General features: G+C 37.0%; 1 protein-coding gene across 1 annotated transcript in view; it reads left to right on the plus strand.

Annotated features, from left to right (window-relative positions):
* LOC131069819 (protein XAP5 CIRCADIAN TIMEKEEPER) overlaps positions 1-20,377 on the plus strand; it is a 95,160-nt gene extending 74,783 nt beyond the window's left edge. The window contains exons 8-12 of the mRNA XM_058005382.2: positions 18,850-18,981; positions 19,256-19,309; positions 19,437-19,502; positions 19,605-19,679; positions 19,782-20,377. Of these exons, the coding sequence (XP_057861365.2) occupies positions 18,850-18,981; positions 19,256-19,309; positions 19,437-19,502; positions 19,605-19,679; positions 19,782-19,832 (378 nt within the window). The 3' untranslated portion in view covers positions 19,833-20,377. The remainder of the gene's footprint in view (positions 1-18,849; positions 18,982-19,255; positions 19,310-19,436; positions 19,503-19,604; positions 19,680-19,781) is intronic.
* Positions 20,378-27,513: the final 7,136 nt, after the last annotated feature.

The raw sequence follows: 27,513 nt of genomic DNA on the forward strand, positions 1-27,513 counted from the left end.
GGTTCTTCAGTTAGTGTAGAATTTTCTGATACGGCTGGAGTAACTGGTTCAACACTCTATTCCGGTAAAGGTGCTACCGATTCATATATAACCATTCTACCACCGGTTCCTTCACATAAACTCTGATTTGACCTCTATTCAGCTCATCCACTTTGACATTAACACTCTCCACAATTCTCTTCAATCTCTTGTTATAACATCTATATGCCTTGCTTTCATTAGAATAACCAAGAAATATGCCTTCATCACGTCTAGGATCAAATTTTCAATGATATCATCTCTCTTGACATAACATTTACTATCAAAGATTTTAAAATACTTAAATGTAGGTGTATTGCCAAACCATAATTCATAAGGTGTCTTACCGGTTTCTCCTTTGATATGTACTCCGTTGAATGTATAAACTGTTGTGCTCACTGCTTCTCTCTAGTAGATATGAGGTAGACTAGCTTCCATCATCATTGTTCTAGTAGCATCCAAGATAGTTCTGATCTTCCTTTCCACAACTCCATTCTGCTGAGGTGTTCAAGGAGCAGAAAATTGTCTTCTTATACCATGCTTCTCACAAAAGTTATTAAACTCATTAGATGTGAATTCTCCACCATGATCTGACCTCAAACATTTAATCTTCAATCCTGTCTCAGTTTCCACTTTAGCCTTGAAGATTTTAAACTTTTCGAATGCTTCAGATTTTTCCCTTAGAAAAGTAACCCACACCATTCTAGAATAATCATCAATGATTAGCATGAAATATCTATCACCTTGAAAACTTTTAACTCTAGCAAGGCTACGCAAATCAGTATGAATAAGATTAAGAACACCATTAGATTTATCTTGTATACTCCTAAAAGAGGTTCCGACCTGTTTACCCATTTGACATTCTTTACATATCGGATTATAGGGCTTCAAAATCTTAGGTATATCTCTAACTGCCTTAGTTGAATTGATCTTCACAATGCAATCAAAATTCACATGACACAACCTTTTATGCCATAGCCAACTCTCATCAATTTGTGCAATCAAACATGTCTTCTCACCGGAATTCAAATGAAATATATTGCCTTTTGTCTGTGTACTGGTTACAATCTCCAAACTAGATATGGTAAGGATTTGGCATTTTCCATCCTTGAACTGTAATTGAAATCCCTTATCCAGCAATTGTCCTACACTAAAAAGATTATGCCTTAAACCTTCAACATAATAAACATTGTCAGTATTGTTCTTACCATCCAATGATATAGTTCATTTTCTTCATGACCAATCTTATTACATGCGAAATGACCAATCTCATTACATGCAAAACATTTAAAAGGTGTTTTTTCTTCATACTTACTTCCTACCGATCCTTTAGGTACTCTTCTAGCAAATAGGGCTTCAAGTTGCTCAAATTCTTCATCTTCTCTCTTCATATCATCCAATTTTCTTTGTATATAAAGCTTTCCAATCTTGCTTACCGGTTGCTGATGCAGATGCATGAAAAGCAAGTTCAGACTTCACAGCTCCAGAAGGTCCAAATTCTTCAAGCTCAAAAGTAGATAATTTCCCAACCAAGGTATCTTTGTTGACAGATGTATTAGCCATTGTTCCCAACTCATTAATAGTAGTAGCCTTCATCTTGTAAGCCGGTGGTAGGGCTCTCAAAACTTTAGAAACAATTTCATCTTCTCTTAGAGTTCCACCACAACATGGAATTCCCAGAACAATCTCATTTACCCTTTCCGTGAATGCAGTAATCCTTTCATCTTCTTCCATCTTCAGGTTTTCATATCTCACCTGGTAACCATCAAGTTTAGCAATCTTCACTATAGGGTCACCTTCATTTAAGAGTCTCCAACTTATCCCATATAGCCTTTCCAGATGATTTGTCAGTCAATCCCATTATTTGCTGACCAGAAAGTGCACACAAGAGGGCTTCTCTTGCTCTACAATCATTCTCAAGCTCCTTATCCAGGTTTGTCTGAGGAGGATTGCCAGATGCCGGATTATGAGGTGTAACACCATTCTGTGTGATCTCCCAAATCTCCTTGCCAAGACATCTTAGATGAGTCTCCATCCGAATCTTCCATACTGTGTAATTTGTTCCATCAAGCCTAGGAATATCTCTCTGAAAGATAGCTCCAGATGAACTGGATGAACTTGAACTGTTAGTTGCCATAGGATCTTCTTCAAGCGGTTAAGCTTTCTGCAGAGAGGACCAAAGCTTTGATACCAATTGTTAGACAGTTCAAATAACCGAAAGACAACCGAGGGGGGGGGGGGGGGGTGGGGGGTGACTAAGTTGTCTCAGATTACCAGAACATTTAGCAATTAAAATTTCAATATTGGAACCCAAAACTTTAATACCGGAATAATAGTTGACACCAAGATTTATACGTGGAAAACCCGGTAAAGGGAAAAACCACAGTGGAAAGCCTACCCACAGTCATATAATACTTCTGCAGAAAGTATGTGAATTACAATTGAGGGGCCTGCACTTGTAGGAAGGCCAATAGCCTAGAGCGCACTGCTCATCACAAAAGGAGTCTCACTGACTACATAGAAATTCAGACTACAATCCGGAGAAGTGTTTAAACTGCAAATATTGTATTTCCTATGCCTGAGTACAGTTCTGATTAAGCTCAATACAGGAGGACTAAATCCTCCTCCATAAACCCAATTCGATCTCCAATGATCAACCAAATCCTCTGCCTGAATGATATTACATTATTCGCACATTACATATCCATATCCATTCCTTGACCTTATACCTATATGATCTACAATGAGATCTTACATCTATATATACATACCCTCAACAATAAACAATCAGGTCGGCTACCGAACAATAAACCAATTACATAATTACAAAATATGTCGACCTTAGACCAAACAAATAATATCCAACACATAAGATATCCCAGAAGCACATCGAGAGTTCCAATCCACAGGTTACATTAAGCCGGTCCATAACTTAGATCTACCGGGGCCCAATATAGGCCCACATGCTAAAGCAATGATCTCCATCTGCCAAGTCTCGAACATGATTACCAACATCATCCTGAATCTCCACTAGAAGCTGCACCAACACCACTTATGCAATTCATCAAAGATCTTCAACAAAAGCTCTGCCAGTGAAACCCTCGTTGGAACCATAAGCCAAGCTTCCAAGCAAACAAGATAGCATTCGATCACCAGACCAAAACCAACTTATTGAATATGAACATGAGTATCATGAATAAGCCAATTCCATAACCAAATCATATCGGAGCCTACCTGATCATGCCAGATCCAAACCAACCAGAAACTACTCAACCTATCGGGACCAAAAGGGTGTCGGTAAAGCATCCAAACAGCTAGTGTTGACATCAATGACAAAACATAATCAATTCCTCCAAATGGCCAACAATCGATGAGGGTCAACACCATCACTGACCAAGACATCAGATTTGGCAGCATGATTATTGGGTACAAGGTAACTCAATCCAATTGTCTCAACTTTGTTTTCTATCTCTTGCATATATGCAACACATAAAATTATGAGGGAAAATGAGAAAATAGATCTATGTGGATGGATGAATGATGAGTTGATTATTAACCTTGGAAAGATTAAAGGAGAGAAAAAGGGGGTATTTCGATATGGGAATCTCATTGTCTGCTTAATGCTATTTTTCCTTAATGAAACTCCCGGTTTTGGAAAGAGACAGTGAGCATTTGACATTCCGGTAGGCAGACAATTAAAGCAATCTATTGCTAGCTTAGGAAGCTTGCTAGATGATAAGGTTTGGGGTTATTTCAAGGCATTTCAAAAAGTAATGAAATCCAGAGAGAGGGTTCCCAAACACATTGTTGACAAATACTCAAGCGAGATCTGCTTTATGGTCAAAAAGGATGAAACCTTAATGGAAATAGTTAAACCCCGAAAGATATGGATAGAGGAGATGGGGTATGAGGTTGATGTTGTGATTCAGGATGTTTATGCTAAAATGTTGATTGATGCTCCAATTGATGGGGCTGAAAAGTCTTTTGATACTGCAAAGCAAAAGAAGCAAGAAGTTCAAACTGAATTCAATCAGAAGAAGAGGGAGAAACAACAAGGTAAGGCTAGCAAATTTGTTGAAAAAGTATCCCAAAACATCAAGGCCTTAATGGATGTTGTTCGAGTAAAAGGAAGGAAGAGGAAAGAGCCTGAAATCTTCATTGAACCTATTCCATCAGACTGTGGAATTGAAGATGACACCCCTCTAGATGAAATCTTCATTGTACCACAAATACCTGCGTGAACTTCGTTCAGAACTTTCTCAGATTCTTCTTGTTCGAGACATCTCAATAAAGTGTTATCTAGACCTCGCCTATATAAGGTATCAACAATGATAGTATAGCAGGATGACTGACGGATAAAATTTCTTCTCTGATTGTGGGATAGGTCAGCAGGAAGGATATTCTCTTTTAACTATTGATAAGTTTGGCCGTATAAGTATTGATCGGTTCCAGATGTATGGCAAATCATGTGGGTATTTTGGGATTCAATGGTAGGAGTCAAGATATCTTCCACCAAAAATTCATAACGTTGTTGTTTCTCCTGATTCTGCAAAAGAGATGCTATTGTAGCCATTGCATCTGTTGCTTTATTCTCATTTCTTGGGATTTGAGTGAATGATATTTCTTGAAAATGATCTTTAAACTCTTCAACCAATTGTTTGTAAGGCATGAGCTTGTCATCCTTAGTTTGATAATCATCATTTATTTGGTTGATTATAAGTTGTGAATCACCATAAACATGTAATTCCTTAATGTTTCATTCAATAGCCATTTTGAGCCCAATAGTCTACTTCATATTCTGCAGTATTGTTTGTGCATGGAAACCGTAGTCTATATGATTTTGGAATTGTGCATCCCTGAGGCGTGATGAACAAAATCCCAACGCCTAATCCATATTGTCGCTCAACAATGTATGGAGTATGACCAATTAGATATCTACTTTGCAAAATATATGGTAATGTCCACGCATCATCCATCCATGGCTCACACTCGATATAGGGTTTCCAAATGATGCTATCCAGTGAATCCAAAACCCAACACCAATACTCCATCTTACCCAGCTTATGCTGAGTAAGGATACCTGCATATAAATAGACATATGGCTGCCTATCACCACGAACTTTATGATGGATAGGTCGAATAACAACAATGTGCTCCCAGCACCAGATCTGTAATAGTGTACATCCTGTAGACAGACTAGTACCGTCATCAAAGACAATGTGATGAAGATCATGATACAAATGAGCGAGCATGCAAACACCCCATGCATATCGAGTCCAATGCTGCATCATGCTCTGTAGAATCCCACCCCAACCAACAACGAAACCTCGAGATCTCCTATCTGGACAGATGAATCCGCCAATCAATCTTGCAAGAATAACTGGAGAGTCTCGTAGTACATGATCATATCCTCCCATTGGATCTCTCCTCTAGAAATGCTTTCATCACCAAATACGGCTCTGCAAGCCTCTGTCCCTCCAAGATCCTGAAAATCATACTGGACTAACTCACCAGTCAGGGGGATGTGTAGAATCATGTAGATATCCTCGAGTGTAATATTGATCTCACCAGTGGGCAGGTGGAAAGTGTTATGCTCACTATGCCATCTCTCTGCTAAGGCAGCCAACAAACACCTGTTATGGGTAATATCAGGCATGTACAACAAATGACGTAATCCGTAGGCATCTATATGTCTAATCTCATCGTGTATAAGCTCTGGCACTAAATGGCGCATGGCCGGGAATTTCTCCCGACACTAGAGAACATCAAGCTTCTCCTGTTTAACAGGAGAATTTGATCTCTGTCAATTATCTATCTATCAAATCTAAGAGATCGCTAATCTATCAATCTATCAAACAAACGATTAATCACATTAACAATCGATCAAATTTTTTCTACAAAGGAAATCAGGCTATCATATCAACTTTTAAAATCATTAGAAATGATTTTCTATCAATCACTGAGTTCAATCAAACTCTATCATGCTCTTCATCAGAGACTGAATCGGTCTCTTAGAGCTAATCTATCAATCTACCGATCAAATCAATCAATCAATTATCCTATCAATCGGCATACCTATCTATCAAATTCATGCATCGAAGTATCAATTCAAATCGTCTAAATGAATTTAACATAGTCAAAATCAAACAAATTTATTCTTTCACCAAATGTGCTAAACTATGAAAAGCGCTAGCATAAAATGCATATGCGCAAACATACAAGACAAAAGTGCTAAATCATAAAGCCGAAAATCGAAAAAAATTCAAAATAGCCTCACACGTGCCGAAAAACATGGAAATTTGTACGAAACGTTGCAAACAAGCTCGGGATAAGGTACTATTGATGTGTATTTTGTACACGACCAAACACAGAATAAAATACCCAAAGGTATCTTATCCTCTCTTGAGTAAAGTCTCCGAATGCTGAAGATATCGCAAAAAAAGGATCAATCATAGAAACTTCAAGGTTCTATTATGTAGGTTCTCTACTCGTGGATAAGCACCAGTGGTTGTTGTGTTTACTGTTTTTCAAGGGGCCTTACGTACTTTCAGGGAAAGCTTGTTCATGCGACTACTTTTCAAATGAGGAAACAAGATTCTCCTAATGCTAACTAATGTTTCAAAAAAAGATCAAAAGATAAAGGTTTTTAGGAGGCGAAACTAAATTAATCCTAAGAATGACTCAGTGATGAGTCTAGATAGAACTCTACCAATTTCAGTATTGCCAAGAGGTTACAACTCTACTAGAATTGGTGCGATCTTCTAAGGGGATTCAATGATTTTCAAATCACTAAGGGGATAGATACTATCAGTAAGATACATATCAATGCCTCCAACAATGATTGAACTTTTAAACAATCTCAATGTTTCCAGTTGACCACACAGGGCGTTCTTACAATCAGTAAGGAGCTAGTGGTTTGAAATATGAGTCTTATCAAAGATCAAGCACAACACTCGTCCTTCAAACTTAAAACTTAAATGCTACCTCTACTAAGAGTGATTCAAGAAGATAAACAACCATGAAAATAGCCACAAGGATTGCAATAAAACACCATAACTTCAATATTTTATTGATCTCATAGCCAAATAAAACAACAATTATTCAACTCTATCTTCATTACTTATTTTTCTGTTGCTCACAATATTAAACTTATAAATTCTAAATCTCTCTCTAAATCTCTCTAACTCCTTAAAATGAAATGAGTGAGGGCTTATATAGAACTCTCAAATACAATGAACGACTTGGATCAAAAGAAAATCGATGGCTGAGATTTTGACACCTAAACCCTAATTAGGGTTTGTTACAAAAAAGTCCCCATTTAGATAAACATTATTAATCCATAGCCAATAGGAATTGGCTCAAATAACGAGGAGACACAGACCAATAGGAATTAAGTTGCCACATCATTTTATAACAACTTCTCATCTAGAACTTTGTTCCCCTTTCTATGCTCTTTTCTAGCATATTCAATGAATTTGGACGCGATTGCCTCAATCTCAGCAATGGGAATCCCAGGAAGATTCTTCATCCGTTCTTCCAAGTGAAGGACTTGATGAAGGCAGTAAGAAGAGTCGTCTCCCATCCAAGCTCTATCTCTTTTGTTTTCTCAATCAGGAACATAGTAGCATACATCTGATTTCGCTGCTCTTCGGTGACTGTGTTCTCCTCTTTGCAAAAGATGATCTTGATCTTGTCTTCCAATTCCTGGATGTCTACATCCATCTCGATCTCAATTCTTCTGTCAATGATCGTACACAATACCTCAAACACCTTGTCTTGAATAGGATGGATAGTTCCCTCAACTCGGCTGCATCTAGAACTGATATCTTCTAAAAGAACGAACTTCATCTGGGGCAAAGTTGACCACTGCAAAAGGCTATGGGCTTCTCCATTCATTATCTTCTCTTGTGCTAGAGTCTGTCTCGGTGTCCTTATCACTTTCAAGACCGGGATGACAACATCTCTGGTGTGAGCGGATGCATCGACAATTACCAATAGATTATGAATGATCTCAAGAACCTGGATAGCCCAATGGACCGTCTTCATCATCCTTGTTGCAAATTCAATGGCAACCTTGTAAGATTCATCAATCCAAGAACTCATGATTTGAGCTAAGTTCTTCATTCTTTCTGCCTCATTTACTGATTCAAGAGGAAGTGTATGCAAAGGAGATGTTGTTGGATACTGTCGTCTCATAGGTTGATTAAGATGGCTAAAATAATTCCTCCAAGCACTGACCTCTCTTTCTAGTTTCTTATTCTTTTCCATTTCTTCTTTGAGTTTGTCGTTAAGTGCTCTCATTGAATCAGTTGCTTCTTCCATAGCCTGCTCGGAGGTAAGTGGACCAAGATCAACTGTATCTAGATCATATTCTTCTGCTAGAATCTCATCCTCATACTTGTCTACCACTGGTGTAGCTATCTGTACCTTTCTGGATCCTGCTTCATCTCTAATTACTTTTGACATCTTGGTGGCCTTCCTCTTTTCGACCTCTTCATGAGAACTTCCTTTGAGACTTTCCAAGTCGAACACTTGTTTCTCCTCTTCGACCACAACTACCCTTGTCAGCCTTTCTTTTAGCCAATCTGGAATTGAAGACTTTCTTTCCCTTACTTGTATTTCTTTAGGCAGGGGTCTATCTTCCCCTAAAGGAGATGTTGCTTCATCATCATTCTTTTCTTCTTGTTGTTCATTAGCACCAACCTGGAGAGATCGACTCGATGAATGCTGAGGTGTCTGTCCTTTACTTTGTTTATCATTCTGCACCATGGATTCCATAGACTCATCAATTTCGTACACCATCTGCCTTTGATCTTCTCCCTGACTTGCTTCCTTTTCGTGCCTAGAAGATGTACTCGGTGGACGATTAGGATTCACCTTTTGTTTCATGTTGGAAGGTTCTCTCTTCTCAGGTCCTTCTTTTCTCTTTGATCCCTTGGAATGAGAAGTATTCTCACTCACACTCGCTTCTCCTTCTTTTGTTCTAGTTTCCAGGGTGAATGTCATAGATATATTTTGTTCTTTCAACCTTTGATGTTGTACGTCCACCCATCTGCGAGTGCACTTTAAAACAGGATCCATCAATGCCCTCAGGTCTGCAACTTCAGGTTCGTTCCAATCTACCTTCACCTCTTTATCCTCCTTCTCATAGGAAGATTGGAGATATTTGCCACTGTCTTGGACCTGATCCGCTACTCTATAAACCTTACACTTCCTGATGAGATCCAAGGGTAAACTAGAATGCATCTTTCTTTTCACCTCTATGTCATCTTGAACATTCATCCAGAAATCCTCTACTTGAAACTCATGCTTGTACTTCTTCCCGACTGTCTCTTCCATGTGACCATGAGGGTCAAAATTCTCCCTTGAGGCAAAGGATGTGAATGAATACAGAGATAATTCTTTCTCTGCATCTTCCGCGGCTTGAGAATTAGGACACGCTTCAATTGAATTTCCAAACAGGATGGGCACAGGAATTCCATTTCCATGCTTATGTCTTGATGCTCTAGCACAAGCTGCCAATTGTCTAGTCACTTCAAGTAGTATTATTCTGTCTGTAGGATATCTTGGCAACATGTAGGGAGGTGAAGGACATCCACGAACTCTGATATATGTGAATTTTGGAAACTAAATGAACCATGCACCATGCTTCTTCACGAGCTCCTGCGCTTCCAGAGACAATCGATTGTGAATCCCTCCTTGCAATGTCCTGGTGATATACATCGTGAAGGTATCATTGATTAGCTTGTAATCATTCCTTGGTGGATGATGTAGTTGAATATAAGAATCACAAGCCCTTATTTCTCCGTGTCCTCTCCCAACAACCCCTCTGTGTGGTAGCCCTGCATACTCAAAACTTCTGACTAAGGAATACATGACATATGAACTCATGTGAAAAGACCTAGTAGGGGCTAGCCTCCTCAACTGCACATCTAGGTTATTACTAATGATTCTAGCCCAATTGAGCTTTCCTTTTCCTTGCATAATTACTTGTATGAAGAAGAGCATCCATTTGTCGAAGAAGAAGGCTTGAGAGGCACCAGTAACCCGATTGAGCATGGTTATCAAGTCCTTGGAATTCTTCTTGGAAATCAATTTTGTGCGGCGTATTGGGAATCTTGTTCAGGCGAGGTCTACTTTTGAGCAACCAATTCTTGTTGATGAAGTTCAGACAAGAATCAGGATCGTCCTCGTAAACAGACCTAGCTCCTTCTAGACTTTTGTAGATCATGTCTCTTTGCTCCGGGAGATGAAAAGCTTCACTTATAGCTTCCTCTGAAAGGTAGGCTAAGACAGTTCCATCCTCAGCTACGATCGTCCTTGAATGTGAATCATAGTGCCTGGCACATTCGATCATCAACTCGTGACACTTGACTGCAGGAGGGAAACCTGCGGCCTTGATGATGCCACTCTCAATTATCCTCTTCGCGACAGGTGACGGCTTGCCGATGTAGGGCGCTTCCCGAAACTTCTTCACATTGAAGTTTCCTAGATTGGTGTCTCGGATATTGCTCCACTTGGACATGATCCTAGTCTCCAATTCATCGTTCTTCTGATCCTCCTTGATGAGAGCCTGCCGGGTAGTGGATCCACTGGCCTTGGGGGTCGCCATTTGATACCTACAAGAAATGCCTAAGTTAGGTTTGAGCATGATATCTTAAGATAGGAGATTTGAGACCTTTTGAGGAAATAAGAAGATTACAATTTGAAAAAAAAAAATTCTAAATCCTTAGAATTATGAATTTCCAAATTGATGTTACTTATGAATCAAATCAGATTATACAAGATTTAACCTTACAAAGGATTGATATAGAAAATCAAATCTAACCTTCAATATGCCTTCAAAATCTGATTACACGTACCTCCTTGATTTTTAGCTATCAACCTTGAAAAAAAATGGATAAAGGGAAATGGAGATCTGCTGGACAAAGGTCCTTAATTCGAATTTCAGGTCCTACCTTTGATGGCTTCAAGCTTCAATCAGTCTTCAAGCAAGAAGTTCGCCTTCAACCAGCTTCCAAGTATTCTTCAAAATCTGGAAATTATCCTTCAATTTGCTCAATTTCGCACCTCCAAATCTGCTCCTCTAATTCGCATGAGAGAAAATGAATGAATGATAAATGATCTCAAAACAAACCTTTCCTTTATAGGGCGCTCACCTCATTTCACCTCTAGGCCGACTTGGTTAATATATAAATAAATAAAATAAAAAAACCTTTAAAGCATGGCCGACTTGATAGCAAAGTGAAAATAATGAATTTTGAGTGCCAAAAATGTGAATTTTATTTTTAAATTAATTTCAAAGCTAAAGGTTGGTTTGTTTTTATTTTGATGCTTAGAAAGAGTTAATTAATCAATTTATTAGTGCCTTAGCTTTTGCGAACTTGTCTTAGCCTCCAAATGAGATTTAATTAGCAAATTAGTGAAAAGGTATAAGTAAGCCTAGTTGATGTTAGAATTTGATCAAGGTTTGATGAAGGCTCACCTTTTCCATAGGCACTAAAATACTTAAGATATGAGGAAGGCTTAAATTACTCCAAGGAGGCTTGTTTGAACCCTTCATCTAGGTTTATTCACTCCATTAATCAAAATCCTCACAACCTAGATTTGCCATCACTTCATGTTTTTTGTCTAGCCCAAACAAGGTGAAGAATAGGCTTCCTTGAGGATTTCGCCCTGGACCCTTTGGAAGGGTCAAGAGCGATTTCCTTGATTTTGCCTTAATTGTCTCATTTCTTACTCCAAAATCCTCTTAAAGGTGTACATATGCTTGTTTTGGCTTAACAAAGCCTAGGAATTCAACCTTTTAGCTTCCACCAAGGGCAAATTAGGTGATAATGAGAATTTCGCTCTGGACCCTTTGGAAGGGTCAAGAGCAAAATTCCTTCTCTAGGTCCAAACTCACCTTTGTTTGATTGACAACCTTTTCTAAGGCAATCTCCAAGGTCCATTTACCTTGATCACTGGCTTGGCTCAACGTTATCTTTGAGGAAGACATGACTTTTTATGAATTTCGCTCTGGACCCTTTGGAAGGGTCAGGAGTGAAATTCACCTTTTAGGCTTAATTTTCCATCTCCTCCATTTTTAATTCACCCTACAAGGCAAGAATACCTCACTCCAGTCTCAACCATGCCATAGGTATCAAAGCTTTAGCTTCACTCAAGGGGAAAATGGTTGATTTGGAGAATTTCGCCTTGGACCCTTTGGAGGGGTCAAGAGCGAATTTCTCTCTTTGCTTGTTTTCCTTCACCAAGGTCCATCCTTTTCACTTTCTATACTTGGAATTTCATCCTTGGATCCCTCCCCCATGCTTGCAACATCTTGTTTGTCCTCAAAATGACTAGAAAAGAGAATTTCGCTAGAAATCATGGCCAGGGACAGGACCTATAATGAATTTCGCCCTGGACCCTTTGGAAGGGTCAGGAGCGAATTTCTTCCTCTAGCCCAAAATTTGCACTTTTAATCATCAAAAATCCTTCCAAGGCATTCCAAATGGCTTTTCTCACCCTAGCCTAAGCCTGACTTCACTCAAATCTTGGGGAAAAAGGTGGTTTTTAGGGTTTTCGCTTTGGACCCTTTGGAAGGGTCAGGAGCGAAAATCTTGTTTTGAGCTTATTCCTCCATCATTTCAACTTCAATCCACCTCAAAAGGCAAGAAAACACTTCTCCTCGATCATCCAAGTAAAAACCCAAGTTTGACTTGATTTTGCAAGGAAAAATAGGTGATTGAAGAATTTTTGCCCTGGACCCTTTGGAAGGGTCAGGAGCGATTTTCATCATTTGGCTCAATTCCTTCAAACTTGATAATCATTGGCAATTTGAAGTCATTCCTAAGGCCTTCTTTGATCTTGATCCTCACTAGATTTGGCATAAAATTAAGGGAAAAGATAGGTTTTGTACAATTTCGCCCTGGACCCTTTGGAAGGGTCAGGGGCGAATTTCCCTTTCTAGCCCAAAATCATCATTTTTGGAGACAACAATCAATTCAAGGGCAATCTCAAGGGCATCCCTCACCTTGGTCTAGGCATGGCTTGGCACAAATTTTGGAGAAAAGGATGGGTTCTTGACCCTTTGGAAGGGTCAGGAGCGAATTTCCCTTTCAAGACTTGATTCTTCATCCTTTCAATCCCAATCTTCATTGCAAGGTAAAATCTCATCTCTCTTCGCCCTACGAATAAGGTTTTAAGCCCAAGCAAGGTTAAAAATATAGGTTTGCAAGGAATTTCACTCTAGACCCTTTGGAAGGGTCAGGAGCGAAATTTCCTTCCTTGGCTAAAACACTCATTCTTCAACTCTTTCAAACATTCCCAAAGGCCACAACATGTTCATTCTCCCTTTCAACATGCCTTGGACATCAAAATTTGGTCAAACAAGGAAGGAAATGAGTCCTAGGTAGATTTTCGTTCTGGACCCTTTGGAAGGGCCAGGAGCGAAAATCATGATTTAGGCTTGCTTGTTCAATTTTCAAACTTTCAATCTTATCTGGGAGCAAACATAGATCATTCTTCACCTAAGGAGCAAGGTTTCAAGCCAAAACAAGGGAGCAAGTGAAGTATATAATGAATTTCGCCCTAGACCCTTTGGAAGGGTCAGGAGCAAAATTCACCTTTTGGGCAAAATCCTCATCTTTCAAAATGTCTAACTCCCTCTCAAGGCAAGAACACACCAATTCATCCTCCTTCATGCCAACGCCTAGCCAAGACAGGGAAGAAGATAAGAGCTACAAGGATTTTTGCTCTGGACCCTTTGGAAGGGTCAGGAGCGAAAATCATGATTTAGGCTTGATTCTTGACTTTCCTAACTCCAATCCTCTTTGGGAGGCAAACATAAATCCTTCCTCTTGCATCTCCACTAAGATCCTGACTTTGGCCAAGGGAGAAATGAGTGTTTTCAAGAATTTCGCTCTAGACCCTTTGGAAGGGTCAGGGTCGAAATTCATCTTCTTGGCTAAAATCCTTCATCTCCTCCACCTCAAGTCGCTCCCTAAGGCTAGAACAAGTCAAACACTTCCATACATGCCTTTAGAAGCTATGAACCTGGCCTTGACAAGTGAGAAATTGAGGTTTAAGGGGATTTTCGCTCTAGAGCCTTTGGAAGGGTCAGGAGTGAAGTTCTCTTCCCAGGCTGGCTTTCATCATCTTAGAGTCTAAAAACTCTTCTCCAAGGCAAACATGCATCAACTTTCTCAATTACGCCTCAAAAGTCAACAACCTTGATCATATCTTGGAGCAAAGTGGAGAAAATTTGGATTTCGCTCTGGACCCTTTGGAAGGGTCAAGAGCGAAATCCCTATTTTAGGTTGATTTCACACTCAATTCCACTCCTTCTCAATCCAGACTTGATCAACTTCATCTCTCCATAGTACCATCATGTCTACTTGTCGTCCACTTGACTCAAAAAGCTTCATTCTGCATGCCTTAGGCCAAAATTGGGGGTCAGGTGAGGATTTCGCTCTGGACCCTTTGGAAGGGTCAGGAGCTAATTTCCTCTTCCAGGCTAACTTCCATTATTCTAATACTTCAAACCTTGGATATCCTTTGAAAACTCCCTCAATCATCATGAAGTGCATTTGCTCTTCCATTTTTGAAATCGCTACTTGAATGGGTAGAAGCTTTGACAATGACCTATTTTAATGAACTAGATGATTGCATTGACTATATTCTGATATAGGTGCTCAAATGAGCCATATGGATCTATTTAAGGCTCAACCGAGACAACACAAGCCATCTTCAACATGTGGTGAATAACACTCACCAAATAGATGTGTTGTGAGAATTGTGGTGATAGATGAAAATTTTTATCAGCAACTTGTGAAGTGGAACCAAGTAAGAGAAAACCAGAGAATTATCATTATCTGTTGAAACAGAATCTTGCAAACAAGAAGTTCGGAGATGATGTTCTTTTGCTTCTTGTTTGCGACCAGCCTCAGTGGACTTTTCTGTAACATTTTCCATCAATACTCTCCTCTCCTTGGAAGATTCTTTTTAGACAATGGATGATCTATTAAAGAGAAAGGGGAGGGTAGGGACAATCCTATTTGACTCTTGTGCATCATTTCCACTGTAAATCCATCCTACCGAAGAGAATCATGAATTCTTCATCATTGATAGAAGAAGCATGTACTAGAAATAAGTTATCTTCTTTCATCTAGAAGGAATCAAAATACCATTCAATGCATGCATCCTCCAAATCTAACCATTCATCTATTTCTTCCTTATCTTCGCATTTCACATTGAAATGAATCATCAATTTTTCAAAAATGCTATCAAATACATTCAAAAAATTTGTAGCAGTTGTTGTCTTGAACTTTTTAAAATTGATTCTTAGTTTCTTTTCAACATATTTTTTCTAGGCCAGGGTTCTCAGGGTGAAGTTAATAATGGAAGTTAAGAGCTAAATCGTCTTTCGACATGTTTTAAAATATCAGAAGACATTATTTATTTAAAAGCTTACTGAAACTAAGTCTAAATCGAAAGGATGGCACCTCAGTTGGATGCTTGAACTGAAATTTATATTCCACTTAAAACTAGGTACCAGAAATTGCAGATTTGTTTAAAGATTATTCTAGACTAGCAATTTGCAATGTACACATCTACCTAAATGTTACCTCAAAATTTACAATTTTGTGTTTATCAGAAACATCTCGAGGTCTTTTTAGAAGATTTTTTTTCTTTTTTTTCTTTTCAATAGAAGCTTGTGCCCTTTGGAATATACATCTAAATCATGCTCTATATATCATAAGTCAGCTCTGATGCCACTTGCAGTGAACTTGCAAATTTAAGAGGTGCAAATTATTAAAAAAAAAAGAGGCTAATGAGGCACCTACGCACCCAAAATGTAGGATTGCAGCTGCAAATCCAAAAGTTGAGTGGGAACTCATTCGAAAATATGATAACATTTTTTTGTAGTTTGTGTTGAAAAAAAATGGATGAATTACTACAGGGGTAAATCCTTATTTATAATAAAGTAAATAGCATCTTACACAAATTAGTAATTATAAATCAACAACACTTTCCTAGCCATATTTTCTAGAATGATTCATTTATTTCAGGGCATACACAACATGCCCTTTATAATATTAGAATTAGACCTTACATATCATATAAGCTAAAGTACAAAAAGTAGTGTACATAGAGATTAATCAATTACTACATTTAGGTATGCAACGTCATGTTGTAAGAGATACTCTATTGGAAAATTAAAATCCAACTTCAATTAATGAATCAAGTTTTGGAAGGTGATGATTCATGAAATATGAACATTGGAATAATATCCCTTTTGACCATTTTTTATTTAATTTTCTTGTTACATTCACTTTGATTTAAAAAAAATTCTCTGTATGTATGTATTTATGTGTTTCCTTTAATAATTTTTTGAACCTAGCTAAAGCTTTGCATGTTGTCATTGTTACTTATCACAACAAATGACCTACAATAATTGGGATATAACCAAGAATAACCAGTTAAAGGTGCATCTAGTTCTTACCATATAAAACACATGCATTACAAAATTTGGCTTCATATATAATACAACTTTTATAGAGTGCTTTTTAATGGGCATATCTTATTTTTGAGAGGTTTAATATATAACCTTGCGGGGTGACCCTTGGCTTAGATACCATGACCAAACGGGTATCTCTTATACCAAATTCATCCAGGATTCATCCCTGGCCTCATTCTTTGTGCAGTATACAACACCCAGAGATGGATGCGGTAGTTTACTCAATTCAGGTTCAACATATTTAGATATTTAACATGCAAGATGCTTTCTGGGGGTTTAAACACATGGTCCTGTTATGAAAGCCCTGATGATTTACCATTTGAGCTCATCCCATTTGACTAGTGGAAGTATCTTATGATTGCATTGATAAACTTGGCAAAATCAGGCCTTTCAATTAAATCTTTGAAGATTAGTTTAGGATGTGAGGTAGTGCATGGCATTTGGTTCTTCATATTTTCTAGTCCTTATGGTAGTTTCAGTTTAAACAAATTCAGCGCCAAAGATAGGGAGCCAAATGAATGGTGAGCCTTTCCTTGCAGCAACACCAATATAAACCACACAAGGCCTGTAACACACAACATAGACACAGAGAGCTCATTGTTCTGAATCAATAATAGGAGTCATTCAACAACGGGAATTAGTTTTTTCAACAGACTAAGAACATTACATGCATGGACTCTACAGGAATTTTGGCAAAGTTATCCTTATGGAACGACTTGCCTCCTGCAAGAGCAAACTAGTTACAACGATTTCAACAGAAAATATAGCAGAGCTTCTCCAAGAGATCAATGACTCCCAAGCTCCAATTATACTTACAATCTTTAACATCTACAAAATAAACAACTGTGAGCCTGCGCCTCCTTACCTCTTGCAAAAAAAAAAAAAAAGAAAATATCAAGAGCTCACTCTCAAACCTCTAACAACCTATTTGAGAATGCTTATCCAAAACCCCAATGCCACCTAATCTGCCACATGGGGGAACGATTCCCCAGAAGTTTAAAAATGTATTTTTCTTTTGTAATTCTCCGATCAATGATTTGTCATAGATACCTCATAAGTAACTCCCCAATCAATGATTTGCGAGAGATGCATCACAAGTAAAACTCCCTAATCAACAAGATGCCATAGATACCTTACAAGGTAACTCCCCATTCAATGAGGTCAAAAATGCTTTAAGATTATAACCCTCCCCTCATGACCATCATAGACACCTTACAAGTAACTCCCTGCTTAATGAGGTGCCATAGATCTCTTAGAATGGGTTCCTAGTGGCTCAAGAGGAGAATCATAAGATTCCCTTGAAGTGGGGCATTCCAAAATACACAAGTTTCGCTTGATTTTTAATAAATGTAAAGTTCAACACAAGAGGTTTTCCTAGAGGGAAAAGGCAAAACACTAAGTCTGCATCTCATGAGAAGCCATGGGCTTTTATTTCCCAAGCAAAGCAAACTAAAATGAAAGATATTCTGGTTGATGCCAATTGCCTGATCCCCGTGATGCTCCTACATCTTGAAGTTCGTTAATTTTCTTTATTCACCCAACTTTGAGTGGAGGAGTTGGTATTTGCCCATACTTATGATATAGCACAAAGAATTTGCATTGGTGAGGATAATTGCAGACGGCAGTAATGGTAAGCATTTTTGAGTAATGGAGGTGAACAAATGAGTGAATTTAATAAGAGAGAATATTCCATAAGTCTAGCTATTCGTTACTGCAATGAGATGCAGATGATGGCAGTTATGTAAGATTATTGATGGCTAATAAATGGGTCTAGTTATCAAAAGGACATCCATGATGTTAGACTATCAGTAACACTGTTCTGATTTGAATGTTCCAGACATATTAATCATGTTATTCTGGGACTAAGATATTAGGATAAAGCCCTTCCAGTGCTTTCTTAGCTATGAAAATGGATGCGTTCAAAGACAGTCAGGGTAATGTTTTTGCCTTTTCTCTTAGTTGATCTTGTCATGTAAATCCCGCTAGATTGAATCAGCAGATGACCTCTCTTTGTCCACAAGTTCGGCAAGTTCATTTATAATTTTTGTGTCCATGTGCAAAGTGCAAACACTTGAAACTCCTTATATATTTTTATTATGCTTAGCTGTTTTACATTTTCCTTACAACTTTTGTGCATTTGCTTACAGTCCTTGACTGCCAGTAGTTGCTGTTAATTTGGCTTAATGTTCTAATGTTTCACAGTTTATTCACTGTATGGTAGTAAAATTACTGTAGAATGAGTTTAGTTGTATAGAAAATTTAAACAAATGATCCTTATAAATATTTTGGACTACAATCAATAATGCAATCTGATTCTTGCTTATGAACAGGTACGCAAAGGAGACACGATAGCTGAGTTCCTTCGTGCAGTTCAGCAACAACTTGCCCCTGAATTCAGAGAGGTTCGAACTGCTTCAGTAGAAAATTTACTCTACGTAAAGGAGGACCTTATCATTCCTCATGTGAGTTCTCTTCAATAATTTAGTTGTGTTATTTTTTATCCCTAAATTTCATGCTGGAAAATCTCATTTTTCAGAATCAAGTTGCTAATGCCTGATAAAGGATTTTGGCTCGTTCATTAGGGATTATATATAATCTTACAGACTTAGTTCAAAATAATTTTTTTGTTCAGAGATTTAGTTCAAAAGCAATACATTCTTTAAGCCTGGGTGCAATATTCCATTATGTTTTGGTCCAAAAATCTCTTTTGACATGTTTTATGAAATGGAATGACAGCAACATAGCTTCTATGAGCTGATTACAAACAAGGCAAGGGGCAAAAGTGGACCGGTATTAGCTCTTCTAGAATTATAATTTGCATAACAGTCTTTGTAGACTCTAGGAGCATTTGGGTACGAGTTCAGTACTCTTTAATTTTCAGCATCTCTGTATTAACTATGAAAATTTGCACTTGTAGCTTTTTCATTTTGACGTGCACGAGGACATTCGAACAATAGCAGATGCCACTATAGAAAAGGATGAGGTGTCACATTATCTGCCCTACATCCATTTTGAGTGTTCCTTTTAGGTTGAAAACTTTCCTATAGTGAGATTGTTGTTCTCAGTTTGTGATCATTTTTTGCAGTCACATGCTGGCAAGGTTGTTGAACGACATTGGTATGAGAAAAACAAACATATATTTCCAGCATCGAGATGGGAGGTACAATGTTTTTCCTCTGTTTCCTACTTAAGAAATTTTTAATTGTATACCAGTTTAATTATAATTGCATAATTACCTCATAACTGATTTTGTTTAATGCAGATATACGATCCAACTAAGAAGTGGGAACGCTATACTATTCATGGGGATTAAATTTCCAATTGAAAAGAAAAAATGGAGTCTGTTTAGAGATCTATCTTTTGGTCATGAGCTTGTCGCTAGTCGAAGATATGGTTCAATACAGATCTTTGCTTTAGGTTTTTTCACTAATGAAACAAATGAAAACTACATTTCTGCTTGTTCAATTTATCGCTATTGAAACAGTTTGATGATGATGCCATGGAGTTTTATAAGCAGCAGATCTCAGTAAATGGAGAAGACTGATTCAACCAGAATGAGAAGATCAAGCTTTTAAATCTTGATTAGTTTTCATTTAGAAGCACTGTATTATAGCAAATTTTGGATTCAATTTTTCCTATCATATAGCAACTTCTGACCATGAAACAGGTAATTTATTGTCTGCTTGAGCACATTGCAATTCAGCTACACACTTTACAGATGCATTATATGTAGATCACAAACCTTTTACTTCACAACTATTGTGGAAATCAATATTCAACTTAAAATCTTAATGTTGTGTTATTTGCCCTGACGGATATTTTAATTTCTTAGAATAAACTTTGATTGCCATGGTGTTTATTCTAGTTTGGGCCCCCAATTGTCCCGATATGATTTGGCCAATTTTTAATGTAAGTCCAACTGCATGGCATTTTAATTTTAATTTTTCAAAATTATGGTTTGATTGCCCCAAGTACAACAAGAATGCTAATCATTTTTGTGTTATTGCTCACCATTTTACATTATTTTTTTTCACCCAATTCAATTGGTAATTTAGCACAAATATGGCGTGAGCTGTAACACAATTAAGGTAATTTAGGGACAATGTGTGCAATTGCTCACACAATTATAATAAATTTAGGTTTAATGTGCTTAATTGTCCATGCAAAGCTTACTACATTTTTGAGGGCTACATGTTCAAAACTTAATATGGATTTGCATTTAAGTTAATTTTCTCTTAATTTATCCATTTCTGATTTCATTTCGTTTGTTTCTCACATTGTCAATTTACAATTTGTAAATTTGCACATGATCGACCCACATTTCACATTTGATATCGGAAAACTTTAGTTACTCTCTTGGACTGTTTTTGCATCGATATCATGTTGCTTTGGGAGAATTTGGAGTCAATTGTGAGAGTAAGAGGGTTCCTTTCTTTAAAGTTTGGAAACGGACTAGAGACAAATGTTGCAACTCAACTTCAGTCTCTCATTCCTAGTCAGTTCCACACTAATATTATACTTATTGTTAACATTTCAGTTTGTATATAGTGTGATTAATCTCTATGATCATATTAAAGCAATTCTCCATTAATTTTTAAATCTTTTTCTTACCATTTATCAACAAAATGAAAATTTAGGCTTTGCATAATAGTTATTCATAGCTTGCAACATTTTTTATATATTGTAACATTCCATACTATTGCTCGAGTCTCCAAGGCTGTAAGTTTTTGCACTGGCCTACCACTGTGTGGCTGCTGTCATTGTTTTGTGGCATTTTCTTATATTATGCCACATTCTTTCCAATTCTGTAGCACTGTTTTTTGGTTTTGAAACATTATCTTTTATATATTCCTATTAATTCTGCTTTTGCAATTGCATAGACATGCATAGTTTATAACTTTGTTCTATATATATTTATCATTCGTTATTGCTGCACAATACTTAAAATGTCATGATTTGTTGTGTAACTCTATGTAATGAAGTGCATTATTGTTTGTGCTAATTAATGAAAATACGATCACAATATGAAGTGAGGCATTGTTTTTGTAACTAGAGCTAAAATTTCTACAACTAAGTCACACTTTGAATGCTGAGCTACAAGTTGCATATGAGATCATTTTGATAATGAATTGGTCATCTATATGAAAAAATGTAAAATGCTGCATGAATGCCATCATCAGCATATTGTCGTAATTGCCTTACAATTGTTGTCCTTTGAAAAAACAATAAATGTTGCATTAAACAACTCATTTGGAAGTACTCGGCTATCCTTGCTTGAAGATCAATGACCATGAGAAATTGGAATATCCAACTCGATCAATGCATAGAGCGCAGAGTGCATATACATTGTCTTGTACAGTATTTTTGATAGAATGTTAATGCAACTTAGTCTATTTTATTTTTTAAAATGATGCAATTGGTTTTTGGAAAGTGAGCCTAGCACATTGTAGGAATGGCTTGAAATCTCAAATTATTTATATTTAAAGTATTTGAAATCATTACTATTGGCTCATTGATAGAATACGATGCAATCTAGACTAGGAAGTCTACTGAAAGATTACCTAATATAAATGGCCCGAACTTATTTAACAGATTTATATACACAACAGAAGCAACAATGAAAAGTTCCAATATATCTTATCAACTGTCTGTAATACAGTGCAACTTGCGTACAAAATTGCAGAGAATTACAGTGACTACATCCTCCTCCCATAGCCAAACTATTTTGTCATTACAACTTCGGTGCAACAATAAAAGGGATTAACAACCCTGTGTGATAGCCAATGATTTTGTAAAAGAAAATCTACAACAAGATCTAATCACCAACTAGAACAAACAACACATGGCTAGAGGTGCAACCACTTTTCAAAATGATGACCTAGAAATGCATGAAATAATGCCACTAATAGCCAGAGCAAACCTGAAATTATTTCATGCGAGTGTTATATCAGTTGCATGAAAGGAATGCAACAAGTTACACGAGGAATAAATGGGCTACGCACGACTCCCTCAAAATTGGTTGCCACATGAGAACGAATGAATGAGTTTTAATGACGTCCATGAGACCATTAGTCTATGGTGATGAAAGTTGATTTCAAAAACCCAAATTTCTGCAAATAATATCAGGCTTCCTCTATCAACAGTGACAGGAATTGACACAAAGCAACTTTATTGGACAGAAAGTTGTAGTAACTTAGAACAAAGATAAACACCATCATGGATGATTAGTTAAACATAACGAGATTCCCAAATTTGAGGTGAAAGTGTTTCAACAAACACATCAAATGCTTATACTAAAATCTGCAATGAAAGTCAAATCGATAACAAAACACCAAATTTATCCAGCATTGCTGACCAAGGTAAAGATGTATCTCTCCTCGTGTCCTCGATCTCCACTTCGTCTTTTTATATCTTCCTTACTCTGCCAACGTTTCCTCTTCTTGCACTCTATCTCAATTTGTTCTATCCTCTATTGGGCCCCCCTCGTCCTCTATTTTGGTTGACTTCTATCCTTATTTATTCCCTTTGTTCACCACGAGTTTTCCCCATAACTGTCAGTATTCGAACATTGCAAGAAGAACCCATTTTGGAGTAAATGAGTCGTCCCAAAATACATCTACAAACTAAAACTAAACAACGAACTCAAACCAAACAAAAGATCATAAAGGCAAAAAAGACAAAGGAATCAATGCCCTTGCATCAGACTTCTCAAGTAACTAAAAAAAATTCATTGGCTCCTGCACATGAAGTCAACTATGGATTCACACAATATCTTTCAATACCATTTGCTTTTTCCTCGTCTTCCAATTGCTCCACCTTCGCATTCCTGGACGTGCCTCTTCCAAATTCATTGTATTCTTGCATTTACTCTTTTTGAGTTTCTCCATCTATGCTCGTTTCCTTTCCTCTTTCTTTTTATATTTTTTCCTTATGAGTTTCCTTGTCAACTCTTCTTCTTTACTGATTTGTTTTACCTCATCTACATCATCTTCTAAGGCATCACAAAACCCAAGGGCATCTTCCTCATCTTTATTATCATACTAGAGATTTTCAACACCATTTTTATCTTCATTTTCAGATACCTTGCAATATGCCTTTGCTACAAACTCTTCTTGACCTACTATTACAACTAATCTCCTCTCTTTCTCATCTTCATCATTGTCTACGGGTCTTCTACTTATCCTTTCTCTTATCAACTCCAAGGTCTTGTTCTTGACTTGCCCAATAAGGCTCCTCATACATGCATGCACATTCTTAAACGTAACATTAACAATCAAAATGAGAGACCGAAATGTCTCTAGAAGTGCCTTCATCATAGGCACTTTCCTCTCTTTGTTACATCTTCTTTTGAGTGCTTCTTTTTGCACTTCTTCCTCTCTCCAGTCTTTCTTGCCTTTCTTCATGTTCTCCACAATAAGCATTTCCTTCACCTCTTTTGGTACACGTTACTCACTTGGCAACTCTCTGTTGTACAAACCTCTATTTGTTTCTCTCATTCTTTCATCTTTTCTTCTTAAGGCAGCTATCCTTTGCCTTATTCTCTCCTTCACAAGTAGCTCTACAAGTCACTTTATCTTCTTTCTCAATGGCCAACACCAAACATATTCTTGGCTTCTCCCCTCAAGCCACTGCTTCACCAAAGCCTTACACTTCTCTAAATCCATTTTCAATTATGTTATCTCACTATCAAACTCTTTTTATCTTGCTTTTTCATAATTGTCTTCCTTCTTGATTCTTTCATTTTGAGTTTGTTGTTGCATCTTTTTTTCATGATTTCTTGATACCTCACCTAGGGCTCCTCTCATTTTCCCTTGTCCAATCTTCTAGTAAACACGTTCTTCTTGTTACCTTGTCAAAATTGTCATACATAGATTTAACCAAAATCACATGAACATAACTACTTTCTTACCCAAACCTTCTCTTAATTTCCTCTTCGTAGACCTTTTAGGCTTTGATACCAAACCGATGACACACTCCTTCACAAACACATGTTCTAATACCAAATTGTTAGCACAAACACTCTCAAACAAACTTTTTATCAAAACAATGATAGGAACTTCACAGTTCAAAAGACAACTTTTCAAATTATTAATACAAAGTCATAAATCTGCAACAAGATTTACAATGGACATTCATTAACTTAGACAATGAATACCTGTATGTTTATTTATTCCTTCAATACATTCTTTGGATGACTGGAATTGAACAAAAGTCCTCTTTACTACTCAAGAATGCCTCTTTTTATTGTTGCTTCTATCATCATGTCATCTACTCTCGATCTTTCCCTCCTCAAACCTCAAACGACATACCTCTCTTTTCTTACTTTTTGTTGCTCTCTCATTGTTTTTTTCTTCTTTGTTCGCTCCAAAGCTCTATTCAGTTTCCACGTTTCTAGGAGCAATTTCCTTTCTCACATCTTCAATCTATATGCTCTATTTTCCAAATCTTTGTTTATGCAAGGCAAACCTCCTTAGCTTTAAGCTTTACCAACTCCACTTTACCTCACACTTCAAGGGAGTACCAACCTGTCATGCATTTGGATTGTTCTCTACTCCCACACCTCAATGTTGCATTCATCTAATCAACCTCTCTTTGTTTGGCTCCCCCCTGACTGATTGGTTGTCTCCTACTGCTCACCTGGTCTCCTCCCTTAGACCTTCCACCAAACTCAACCCTGACATGGCAGATTACTTTCTCTACAGATTCATCTCTCAATCACTAAGGAATTGATTTCTTTCCCTACACCATCTAGTCCTCTTTCTTCCAACCCTCAAATACTAGTCTTCATTGCCTATATCTCCCTCTCTCACTCTCAACTATTACACATCAAACTCCCACACACATAATTGCCAACAAGCCAAACTTTAAGCTAATTCACCAAACCACATGAAAACAAGAAGACCCCAAAAAATTTTAGACTGATGCTCTTGTATCATATGGGATCAAGAGCAACATTGTTAACAGTTTTTTAGGTTCTTTATATTGTCAACTCTTTTGTTGTGGATCTTGATCAAGAAGCCTATAGTTTTGTGAAGTCTTGCCTCCTCAAATAAACTCTGCCACAAATCACTTAATATTTGTACATGATGACTAGATTGCTAAAGCAATATTAATTGTATGGAAAAGCCAACCAACACAACCAAGAATATAAAAGGCATATTTATAAAAGAAAGAATGCATAATAGAGATGCTTTTAAGATATGCACCTTGAAAGAACAATTTAAGGTTGACTACATGTGCAATAAAGCTTAAAAGAAAGAATCTAAAATAGAGATGCCTTTTAAGACATGCACCTTGAGAGAACAATTTAAGTTTGGCCACATTTGCAACAAAGCCTTAATATTTGATTGTATTGCATAAAGTAATAATGACCATGTTATCAAAACAACCAACATTTATCTTGACAATAGTTATGAAGCAAACCTTTATGTATCACATTTCCTATTGGAGCTTTAAGAAACAAAAAGTTATCACGATGGCATTACGTTTTAAAACACAATACCTATCGCATTATACATAATACTTGTTGCTTTGACTGTATCTATCTATTTACAAAATAAACCATCTTGTAGCAACTTGATTTAGGATTATAACAACTTGAGGAAGACATGTAGAGAAATTATAAATAATTTGAAACATAAAAATAACTTCCTATAGCACCCCTTGAGAAAGCTAGTTGCTAAGAAACTATTAGATAAGAACCATTCAAAATTGAAGAAAACTTTTTAAAAAAAGCTACCATTATTTTTGGACACATGTTGCACATGGACGTGGATGCTCCAACTTTAGAGTGCCAAAATTAATGACAAAGATGGCAGATTACTTGGTCAAAATTCACAGCAAAAGAACCATGATTAGCAAAGAATAGTATCAATGTGAAGTTGTGTTTGGTTCTTTTGGATTCATCGTGTTGTTTTCGATCTTAGGTTCTATAGACTACTTGGTCTCATGGGCATCATTAAAAAAATCATTTTCAAAAAGTGTCCTCAAAGCTTCCCATGGTTGAGAGCCATAGGAACATGAGAGGAGGACAAGTGTCCTCACATTGTTTTAGGAGATGGAGGGAGAGGGATTGAAGAGAAAATCGATGGTGGATATTCTCCTTGGGAAGATTAAGTGGGCAAGGTATAAGGGGTACTTTGCAGTACCTCTTGAAGGATGGGCAAGTTCTTTGACCCATGTGACATTGTACAAAGGCCTATGCCTTATGTGCAAAGGACCATCTATGTACATATGTGGAGATGTGCATGATTTGAAGGGAGTTTTTGAGGATTCAACCTTTGCAAGCGGGGGGATTAAGGGGTTAATGGATTTTAACCCACTTAATGAAAAGTGAAGGAAAATAGAAATTAAATTAAAAAAATGAGGATGTAGAACTTAGGTAAATGAATAATTAAATTTATTTAATGAAGTTGGATTATATGAGATGAATGATCAAATGATTTAGACTAGATATATGTGCAGATAAAAAAGACTAATAAAGACTTTATTTATTAAATTAAATTATTTAATTAAAAGGGAAATACAAATTGGATAATTAGTTGAATAATTATGGTTGTCTCAATCAATTATAGAAGAAATACTTGGGTAGTAACAAGATGACAATTTTAGGTGTCTACAAAGACTATCACTTGTCAAGTTTGTCCATTGATCTCTTTATAGTTGGTATTTGATAATTGTAAAAACATAATAAAACACTAAAGTAGAAAATGATTGCTAACAACAAATCATTGAACCATTATAATAAAAATGCAAATATAAGACAATGATTTATTTTTCATAAAGATTTTAGTGAAGCAATCCACCATGAAAACACTATTAGAGGCTTGATTGAGGACATAATGAGATTTTGTACAAGGTAAAAGGAAAATTCAAAAAATATTGCGACCTAAGATAATATGGTTACTAGGAATGTTTTGCATTCTTGACACTAACCATAATTGACATTCTTGTTGAACACACGAGTATTGAGAGGGGGGGAGGTGAAACAGTAT

The sequence above is a fragment of the Cryptomeria japonica genome, chromosome 6 (genome assembly GCF_030272615.1).
Source record: "Cryptomeria japonica chromosome 6, Sugi_1.0, whole genome shotgun sequence".
Lineage (NCBI taxonomy): Eukaryota > Viridiplantae > Streptophyta > Pinopsida > Cupressales > Cupressaceae > Cryptomeria > Cryptomeria japonica.